This window comes from Cucurbita moschata, unplaced genomic scaffold, assembly GCF_002738365.1.
Source record: "Cucurbita moschata cultivar Rifu unplaced genomic scaffold, Cmos_1.0 Cmo_Scf00025, whole genome shotgun sequence".
Lineage (NCBI taxonomy): Eukaryota > Viridiplantae > Streptophyta > Magnoliopsida > Cucurbitales > Cucurbitaceae > Cucurbita > Cucurbita moschata.
In genome coordinates, this window is record NW_019268541.1 from 1029618 (window position 1) to 1040760 (window position 11143).

The following is an 11143-nucleotide window of genomic DNA, read 5'->3' on the forward strand; positions in this document are numbered from 1 at the left end:
AGTTTTTCTTAGTCGTCTTCCTATCCCCATGATCACTTTCATTCGGATATGCTCTCGACCCATTCACGTACTCCGTTTTTACTCGAGTGCCACACTTCCAGATTCACGAATCTCGACTAATACAAACTGAATCAGTTACTATTTGCCCTCTTAATCGGTTTAATCGACCTCGTTACATCTCCATCGATATCCGAAAACAAGTAAAGTAAAAGGTATGTTTTTGGCATATGCATGAATAGTGATAGTTTGGTTGTGTGGGCAATGAAAGGGAAAGGAAATTGTACTCAAGAGAAGGCTTCCCCCCCCTCTCTTTTCCTCTCGCATGGAGAGAGAAGAGGGGGGCAAAAGAAAAGCTTAAGCATAGACGTCATGGGGGGGACTAAATATGTAAAGATACTCCCAAATCTTTATGGGGATCCAACCCACCAAAAAAATGATATCACGTGGTCCTTCAAATTATGTGTATAATATATAGTTTTTAAGTGTATAATGTATTCATGTAATGAATATAATAATATATGCTCTATTATTGTTCCTTCCTTCCCTTACTATCATATTATATTTGGAATTTAAGCTACCCAATATCGAATGTCACGACACATCCTTATCTTGCTTTCGAGTTCTCAAATGCGTTGAATGATATGTACTACCTATTCCCAACTTTTTGTCAATTATATCAATGTTACCGAACACAAGAACCTCCTATGCATTCTCTTGTTCTTTGTAATTGATCAGTGTATGATACTCAAGGTTCGAAATTTAAATTCGATACTTCATGGGACGTTACAGATCTTATCGGAGTGGAAGCCCTCGTAGTAAGATGTGATTCGGGGGTGTGCCAAAGTGGAAGCTGGTGGATATGTGATGCTCGAGTAAATGAAGAGTATAGGACTTCACTGAGACTACCTAAGTGATTGCAAGGATATAATGGTTAAGAAAACGCATATTAATTATTTCATTATCATGGATGAGATGAACGGTTGAGATTTAATTTTGGGCATAGGTAGTAATAATTTTGGTATTGCACCACGCACGAGGAAAGCAAGCCTTCCAATTATTGGACATACCAAAAAATATATATGAGAATATATCATATATATTGAATAATACGTCACTCTTTTTATTTTCTTTCCAAAACTTAATATAACATATATTATAATAATAATAATAATATTTTTACTTTTTACTTTTTATAAACGTTTCAAAACTACCGCTAGAATAGAAATCTATTAGAATATTTGACAAAAATCGTGAGATTTCATGTCAGCTGGAGAGGGGAACAAAACGTTTTTTATAAGGATGTAGAAGTCTGTTAGATGCGTTTTAAAAATTATGCGGCTGATAGCGATACGTAAAGCGACAAAGCGGACGGACAATATCTGCTAATAGTGGGTTTGAACTGTTACAAATGGTATCAGAAGAGCAAGACACCGAGCAGGTGTGCCAGTAAGGACGCTAGCGCCAATGAGAGTGGATTGTGAGATCCCATATCGGTTAGAGAGGGGAACAAAACATTCCTTATAAGATCTAAAGGCATAAAAACTTTTCTCTAATAGACGCGTTTTAAAAATCGTGAGACTGACAATGGTATGTAATAGGCAAACAAAGCATTTCTTATAAATCCGTGAAACCTCTCCCGAATAGACGCGTTTTAAAAACCATGAGACTAGCGATGATACGTAACGGACACACGCGGACAATATCGGTGCTTTTAGGTCGTGGAAACCTCTCTAGTAAGCACGTTTTAAAAATCATGAGACTGACGACGATACGTAACGGACAAAAGTATAGAATACCTACTAGCGATAGTTTTAGGTCACTCCCGACATTAAATCATTTTAATGTCAACGTTCTCGAAATCCTTGTGTGGACAACGATAGAAAAGAGAGGACCATCGAACTTTATAGTTATGCTTTTATTGAGTTGTTCCATTCCAACCGCTTTTTCGGCACACATTTAATTTTTATACTATTCATTCCCACGATTATGAAATTATTCCACTTTTTATAAATTAATAAAAATAAATTATATAGATTAATGGAGAAAATAAAAGAAAAAATAAAATTTATACTATCAAATATTATTAATTCAAACATATTAATTAAATTTTATTAAGCATTTGGTGGAAGAAGGAAAGTGATGACACCAAGTTGGGTTACTTTTGAGGGCATTGTCTGTACAATGGGGGTCTTCAAAATCAGAGATTTATAAAGACAAAAAACACACCAACCATATAGTTTCCCCTCCCTACTTTCTTCTATTTTCAACACACCAAAATCTCACTCCTTCGAAAAAACGCTCCTTCGTCCATCCAGATCTTACGAGATTAGTTGAAAAGATATAAGGGTTTCGTGTTTTGATGCAATTGAGATAACCCAGTTCGTAGATTTGGACTAGACTTTTGTGAGATCCCACATCGGTTGGAGAGGAAAACAAAATATGTAATGGGTCAAAGCGTTTTAAAACCGTGAAGCTAACGACAATATGTAATAGGCTAAAGCGGACAATATCTGTTATTGGTGGGCTTGAGTTATTACAAATGGTATCAGAACCAGACACCAGGTGGTGTGCCAACAAGGGAGTGGATTGTGAGATCTCACATCGATAGGAGAGGAGAACAAAGCATTTCTTATAAGGGCATAGAAACTTCTCCCTAATAGATGCATTTTTAAACTGTGAGGTTGACGACTATACGTAACGAGCCAAAGCAGACAGTGTCTACTAGTGGGAGGGGTGGTCTATTACAACTATTGACTCGAATAGAATAAGAAGAAGAAGAGATCGAGAGATGTGATAGAGATATTTTGAGTGTAGAAGATAGAAGATTTGGAGAGATGATGACGAAATACGACGGTTGAATTTGAAAGAAGGACGGTGCATAAAGTACTTTCCAATATTGGGTTTGATAGGACGTATCAAAAGAAAGGAAAAAGGCTAATTTTTCTCTTTTTTTCAAAAAAAAAAATTGTTGCCCAACTATATGGAAAAATCGATGAACTCAACTTGACCTACACGACAAGTTTAGTTGAATTATAAACCTAATCGAAGTTCGAGGATTAAACAAAATTAGGGTTTGGTTCATGGGTCCCTCTTTGTTTGTTTTGATGTTGATGGATGGTGATGATATCACAACATTAGTAGCATAAAGCAGGGCTGGCTGCAAACTCAAGTACTGTCCTACCTACCTCCCAAATTCTCACCATGCTTTTAATTTCTTGTCATCTTTGAGTATCACGTGAAGTCGGAATGTCTTAAATTTGATCGTGTTTAATATAATTCATTGTTTATTAATTACGGGTTTAGATTTGTAGGAACTATTAATCGAATCAAGAGACTAATTCAGTGATCAAACGTTGAATCTTGTGAGAAAAAAATGGAATGATGGATCAAATTTTGACACAAATGCTATGAACTGATAAGTAACATCATCGTAACAATCAGAATCTGACCCACGAGAAATTGAGTAAAAGATGTTGAATTGACCTATTTCTTGCGTGCTGAGATTCGAAACGTATACTCTTAATTTATAAGAGAAGATTCGAAAACATATTTATTCTGACTCAGAAGGAGAAATGCATTGGAACACCGATATGTTCCATGTATCTGAATTTACATATAATAATGTTTATCTCTTCCCCATCACACGTTTATCATACAATAAGAGTGCGAGGAATTGAACCAAATTGATTCTGATCGAGTTGGTTTATCATAAAATAATTGACATAGCTGGATCACAACTGAGATGCAATCATCATATTCTTGATACGTGAACGTGTGCAAGAATCTACGTGTATATAATTAATTAATTTAGTAAAATAATAAATGCATTAAATAAAAATAAATAAATATATTTAGGGTGTTAATGATGATTATAGATGATTGTGTGGATGACAGTAAAAAAGGTTAAGGAATAAAGCCGGCAAAAAATCTTAATTATTGATACCCTAAAATCTCTATGATTCTCATAAAAATCCATTAAGGTTTGCAAAATCAACCTTTTTGGAATCAAATATAATATTAATGTTATTATTGATATGCATTCAATCATTCCATACACGTTAGATTAATTCTCGTATTCAAGAAACGGTCAGTTCATGTGATGAAGATATCCCGAGAAAGTACGTGGATAGATCAGCTTCAGAAAGTCTATGTTCCCTTAAAAATAAAGTCATTTGTCCGACTCAAGAAGTAGTCGTCTATTTTCTTCGTTTTCTACCTTCAAAAAACGACGTCTCTCATCACATTAGAAATTTACCTAAACCGATCTGTAGGTAGGTCCTTGCGTCGATCCTGAGTATCACTTTTTTGAGCTAATAGATAAGGAAGAATATTTAGCTTATTCTTTAGATTATGATTCACCTTTGTCGTCTTTTCAAGACAAAGTTGATAAATTTTCAATTCTTCTGATGCTTTCACATTATTGCACGTTCTTGACTTTGATCAACCATCTTAGTCACGGTATATTTTAATATTTATATTCCAAGGATATTTTTGTAATTCTACCCTCATACATTTGAAATTTAATCCTCAAATTCATTATTCATTAAAATTATTTTTAAATTAAAAAAAAAAAAAAGAAAAAAAAAGACATGGGCTACGTTTGCAGTAGTTTGGGCCCGGCCCACTAACTTGAAGCCCATGTTCAAAGTTGAGCATATTTTGTTTTATAATTTTTTTTAATATTAAATGTAATACATTTAATTTATTTAAAGTAGAAATTAAAAGAAATTAGAAAATTTTCTGTCCCGGAGAGAGCAAGTGTTTAGGGTCAAACAAGGCCTTCCTCTGCTGGAAAACAGTCCATTTCCGACCAAAATGGTTAATCCATTCCTTTTGACTTTCAAAATGTGGAAGATACAGCTTAGCTCCAATTCCAGCTTCAGCACAGAACTTCAATATGTCTCTATTATGTTCCTCAAACGTTTGCCAATTATTGAATCCGCTCGAGAAAAGAAACCCGGCCGTGTAGAACACGTCCTCGTCGGGTATCACCGCGGAGGTCTTCTCATCCCATCTGTAAAACGATCGTGCTTTGTCAAGCTTTTTTATCGTAACGTTTTGTTAAGAATATGAATGAATGATTAAACTTACTTGTTTTTGAAGATCGGGTAGAAGAGGAGGACGCCTGAACTGAGTTTACGCTTTTGAATAATGCTTCTATAAACACCCCATTCAAATTCGAAAAGTTTCGACTTTGGAATGAAAAGATTTAGCCACGGATGAGGAACGTCCCATAACCCGAGAGATCTTAACGCTAGTTCGTCGGTGTGAACTCGATCTAGAAACTCTTCGTACGAAACATCTTTAATGAACTTCAATCCGGCCTCAAATCTCAACCCCGTCAACAATTTCTCGAGGTTCTACACATAAATATATTATTAAAAAAAATTAGAATAATGTGACTGACAATTTTATATGGTCAAATTATGACTCTACAAGTCAAACCTGGTCAACAGAACCAGCTGATTGTTGATCATAATACTTGACGACTTCAAGGACGTAAACGATGCCGTATTGAGAGATAAGGGAGGATATCTTGGGCTGGTCGGGTAGAGGGTAGAAGGAGGAATTATCAGGTGCTTTTAGTTCTAGCAAAAGCAAACCTTCAAGGTAATTAAGGCCGTTGGATTTCTCTTTTCCATTGTTGGATATCAAAAGTTCTTGATCACTTGTAAATGCAGAGAAGTTGGTGTAAAGCATCCGAACCCATTTAGCCTTTAAGAAAGAAAATACAATCTTATTAACCTTAATCCACATTTTAAAAAAATAATAAAAAAAGGTAGAGAGAGAGAGAGAGAGACCCTCGTGGGCGCCGGGCCAAGGGGGATTCTAGCTCGAGTAATCACACCGAACTGACCCAAACCACCAAGGGCACCGTAAAAAAGCTCGGGATTGTTGGTAGGAGAGCACGTCAACAATTCTCCTTTTCCTGTCGTTCAAACGAAAGCAACTATTAACTATAGTTTAAGATATACTTTCCTTTTAAAATTCAGAGATTCGAACCTCTAAATGTTGAACAAAAAGAAAATATGTGTTTTTTTTTAATTAAATAATATACCATTTTTCCAACCCCATTAATTGTGTAATTAATGCATAATATCCAAATAATTAGGGATTTTATTCTCTAAAATTAAAATAATTCAAATCGAAAATCATTACTCTTTCCATGCATGGCATGGTAAGAAGGGTTATAAGGTAATTAAGGCTTGGTAACGACATGGTAAGAAGATTTATATGGTAATTATGGTTTGATAATGGTATGGTAAAAAGTTTTATTATAAGGTAATTAAGGCTCGGTAATAGTATGGTAAGAGAGATAATTGGGTCAACGATACTTTTACCTATGAATTTCTTTATTTTATTATTAATTTCTTACAATATTTTTAAAAACCAAATCAAGTCAACATTTTTGTTTTCCAAATTTCACTAAAAATTTATTAAATATTTTTTAAAAAAAAAACATATTTTAAACAAATATTATATTTATTAGAAAAAACGGGTTTTTCCTGCTTATGAAAAATGTTTCATTCACCTGTCCAACTAACTAGGGATCTCACAATCCACCCCTTGAGGGCTAGTGTCCTCGCAGGCACACCACTCGATGTCTAGCTCTAATACCATTAAGCTCACTGCTACTGCTAGTATATATTGTCTGGTTTGGAGATTCTCTTCAAGGGTTTCCCTCAAAATTTTAAAACGCGTCTACTAGAGAGGGAGGAGGATCCACGCCCTTACAACGAAGGTTTAGTTCCCCTCTCCAACCAATACGAGATCATACCGAAACAAAGATTTAGAGAGATACCAGTTACTACGTCAAGTTCAAGAACATTGCTGATCTGAGGCCCAAACCGAAACGTCTGACCACCAATTCCGGCGTTGGACAGCGTCCCTCCGACGGTGAGACGCAAATAATCCGTCCACGACAACGGGCTAAGCCCCTTCGCCATCGTCGCATGCAACACATCAATCCACAGCTGCTCGCCGCCCACGTCAGCATACGGACCCAACGCCGTCGTAGTCGACACCACAATTCTGCCGTCCAAACCGCCGAGCGACGTCATATTCACCACAATCCCGTTCTCCACCAAGGACTGCCCCTGGACGGAATGCCCACGACCGCGGGCAGCGATATTCATCGGCGTCGGACTCCCATTCATGAACTGTATCAGCCCGGCGATGTCGCTGCCGTTCACCGGAAAGAAAACGCCGTAAGGTTTCTCTTCAACAATCCGGCCATAATCCGTGGAAGCCAATTTAATCGTCTGGGAATCATTTCTGAGCTTCGCCGAGATGGGCTCCGGTAGAGGCAAAGCCACTGCCAAAAACGGTGCGTTTTGGAGGATAAGAACACAATTGAAAATTATGAGCAGAAAATTATTGTGCGCCGCCATTTTCTTTCAGAGTAAGAGATGAAGAAGAAAGCATATAAAACAATTCATATTTATAGAGAGAAAAAATAAACAAACAATTAATTCTATAATTAAAAAAAATATATTTTTTGGTATCCAAAAATTTAATTTTTAAATAATGGGTATTAAATTCAATATTAGATTTTATTATAAAGATTTAAAGAATATTATCATTAAATTTTAATACATTTTCTAAAATACACTCGTGTGCAGTTTAGCAAAACACTCTGTCCTCCAATTACAGATCAGCACGTGTCAAATATTTCTTTAAATATTTTAATATTGTGGGCCTATTAATTTGCATGTTTTTTTCAAAATGTATTTTTAATTTTTTTTCCTTAAAAACCTCTATTTTTATGGAGTGAATCAATTATATTGTTTTTATGTATAATTAAATTTTTGTTTATGTATAACTTTATTCTTTCTCATTGAAATAAATTAAGTTGTAACAACCTCAACCGAATACTAATTGACTACGTGGCTGTTATTTTTGATGTTTATGGATAGGTCCACTTGTGACTATGTAATTTTGTCCTTTCTCGTTAAAATGTGAAATATTTATTTTCAAACGTTGAATAACCGTTCAATTTCAGTAATTATTCCAAAAGATTACATTTCATAGATTCAAAATTTTATTTTTAATAAAAAAATATATTTTTATTTATTTATTTGAACTCAACTCGTCTGAAATAGGTTGATTGATTGTTCAAGTCACCGACCTTTTGAACGCACTACCTTACAATGTATTGACTTAAAAGAATCTAACGATCTCTTATCCGAGTATATCAATCTAAATCTCTCTTTTATATATATATATATACACACTCACATATATAATAACAAGTGATTATATGTTTGTAACTCAATAAATGGTTGGAAGAGCATAATAATATTTTGAGTTTGAAGGGATTTACTGCTTCTAAGAATGATGATTATCTCCACAGAACAACATGGGTCACTTCTGCATGTTGTCCTTGCTTACATGTTTTTTAGGAAAATCTCTAGGAGGTCACCCAACTGAGTATTGCTTCAAGCAAAACATGCTCGACTTTAGAGTTCCTAGTCATCTATGCTTAGGATTGCTCTAATTCAGATGTGGTTCAAGTTCATTCATATACATCTCCATTACTACCCTTAAATAATCGTCAACATGAATATAATTCAACTGCTTAAGACAAATACTCATAAGTAAGAGATTAATTATCTAATTATACAAATTTGTGAAGGTTCCTAGAAAAATAATGTGTAACTATCCTAGATTTTTAGTAACGGGGTGATGTGCCAGCGAGAAGGCTAAGCCCTAAGGGGGTGGACACTAGGCAATGTACCAGCAAGGAGGTTGGGTCTCGGAATAGATTGGGAGGTCCCACATCAACTGGAGATAGGAACGAGTGAGGATGCTGAGTCCGGAAGGGATTGTGAGATCGAACATCAGTTGTGGAGGAGAATAAGCATTTCTTACAAGGATGTGAAAACCTATTTCTAGTAGACGTGTTTTAAAACCTTGAGGGAAAGCTTAGGAAGAAACACGTAAAGAAAACACTATCTGCTAGCGGTGGGCAATAAAAAAACATATAATCTCATTAGATAATGAAATGTGAAGTCCCCAAACACCGATATAAAACAAATACAAAAGAAAAAGAAGTCCGCCATCGAATCAGGTTATGTTTTTCAAATCCGATCTCAGAATAGCGTAACATAATATTCAAATGAATATACAACAAAATCAGGTAAGAGATTAAATTAGAAGGAAATAGAATTACAATTTATATTCATTTAAACACTAAATATATTATACCGTATAGTGCCTAAGAAAAAGGTCGGCCTCGATTTCGTCTTTATTCTTTTTAAATTATCGATTTATAGAAATATATCTAAACTGAAATTAACCATAAAGGAAATGTAATGACCTTACGTAAAAATTTTAAAATATACTAATAATTTATTTTTAATCAGTTGTTAATCTAACTGTTTCTGAATAATTATTTTGTAAATTAAATATTTAATGTTATTAATTTTTTTAAAAATATTTATCAATGTGTGAACATAATTCATTGAAATTTAATCTAAAATATGAAGTTTATAAACAAACGAAAATGATTCTTGTGTTGAATTGGTTCAATCAAAGTTGTAAATGAATTATTATTATCATTATATTTTAAAATTTTTACGAATACGTAAAAATTGGTTCGATTAAAACTATTTTATTATTATAAAATTTAACATTAATCACTTTTTTTTATTTAACTAAAACATTTTATTAAAAAAATTGTGTTCTAGAAAAGGATTTAAAGAACAAATATATTGCAGAAAAGTTAATGATAAAATAAGTAATCTACATGTGTGCTGTAACAGCCTAAATCCACCGAGCAAATATTATTTTCTTTAAATTTTTTATTTTCATTTCAAGTTTACCCTCAAAATTGGTTATATAGAGCATCTACTAAAGAGAAGTTTACACACCCTTATAAAGAATGCCAATATGGTATCTCACCCTTGATTCCTAAAACTCTAAACCAAAGAGAGAGTAGGCTTAAAACAGTGAACCAAAGGCCCCTAAAGGGTTAAAATGATTCTTTTATATTTAAATTTAGAGGCCCATTAGTTTAATGGGAACCTCATCCAGTTTCTTGAGGTCCAAACAAAACACAAAGGTTATAGCAAGAAAAGGGTAAGAGAAAAAAGGGGGCACACACTAGAAACAAGTATAATAACCTTACTTGTGGTGGTGGTTGGAGTTGTGTCAATGCAATGCCAACTCTGTCGCTTCTAGTACCAACCACATGCAGGCCGACCATCCATCACCGCACCGCCTGCCTGCCTAATAACACAATCCAATCCACACGCACACAAAAGCACTAGACAAGTCAGCTTTATACATTCTATTCTATATCTATTCACCTTCCATTCTAATGGACAACAAATATAAGCCCTGATTGTGCTCTGGTAACAAGAAGGACAACATCCGCAGACATGCACTTTCCTATCAAATCATGGCATTACAAAATGTGACACTCACCCCAGTATTCACTTTCTCAACATCCTGCCTTAAGGAGGGTTTTAAAAGCCTACAAGATGGGGTTTTTGATCACGCAATGTGTCTTAATCAGATGGGGATTAAAGTTGTTGAGAGGAGCATCAACTTCTTAGTGCTCTTCCACCTGTGCTAAAAGGCTAACATATTAGGTTCTTATGCACACAATATTGCCACAATTGGCGAATCAGTTTCTAACTTCAAGTTCAACCATAATTTGTTTCGTTGAATTTCTATTGGAACACTCCCCTTTACCCACAAATCAAAATATCATCATACATGCTGTAAAGTTTTGATGTTCCTGAAAACAATGCTTTGACAAATTCCCGTATGTTCCTGAAGACAATAACAGTTTGCACTCAGTAAAAGTGGGGGAAATATGGAGATAGACGTTTCTGGAGTTGTTTCTGTAAAGGGTAGAAAAAAAAATTACAATATCGAGATATAGTCCTCTATACAAACAACCCATAAGTTGGAACAGAGTTTGACCAAGATTTTTTCTTTTTTTTTTTCTTTTTTCTTCCCTAAATGAAAAAGGCCAAAATAAATAAAAGCTCATCTCCTGAGAAAAGGCTACAAGGATTGAAGAAAGTAGGACAATAAGTCTCGTGATCCGATACAAAGGTTTTTGGAACTGTAACAAAAAAAAAAAAAAAAAAAAAAAAAAAAAAAAAAAAAAAAAAAAAAAAAAAAAAAAAAA

At 34.5% G+C, this 11143-nt stretch overlaps 2 protein-coding genes across 2 annotated transcripts in view; both read right to left on the minus strand.

The window, feature by feature from the left end:
* Positions 1 to 4532: 4532 nt before the first annotated feature.
* On the minus strand, positions 4533 to 7392 carry LOC111461627 (cytokinin dehydrogenase 2-like). The gene is made up of 5 exons (XM_023105226.1): positions 6803 to 7392; positions 5802 to 5929; positions 5446 to 5715; positions 5092 to 5360; positions 4533 to 5014 (listed from the first exon to the last, which is right to left on the minus strand). Exons 1-5 carry the CDS (start codon positions 7389 to 7391, stop codon positions 4729 to 4731), a joined length of 1542 nt encoding a protein of 513 aa, XP_022960994.1. The 5' UTR covers position 7392; the 3' UTR covers positions 4533 to 4728.
* A 3204-nt stretch (positions 7393 to 10596) lies between these two features.
* LOC111461628 (translation machinery-associated protein 22-like) overlaps positions 10597 to 11143 on the minus strand; it is a 6543-nt gene continuing 5996 nt past the window's right edge. The window contains exon 8 of the transcript XR_002713612.1: positions 10597 to 10779. The gene's annotated coding sequence lies outside the window, so the exon portion shown is untranslated. The remainder of the gene's footprint in view (positions 10780 to 11143) is intronic.

Bases quoted from the DNA above. Each gene is read 5' to 3' on its own strand.
- LOC111461627 (XM_023105226.1), bottom strand. From the start codon at position 7,391: ATGGCGGCGCACAATAATTTTCTGCTCATAATTTTCAATTGTGTTCTT. The intron at 5,930-6,802 runs GTATCTCTCTAA...TTTGAACGACAG, and splicing joins TGAACTTGACGTAGTAACTG to GAAAAGGAGAATTGTTGACG. The intron at 5,361-5,445 runs GTTTGACTTGTA...ATTTATGTGTAG, and splicing joins CAGCTGGTTCTGTTGACCAG to AACCTCGAGAAATTGTTGAC.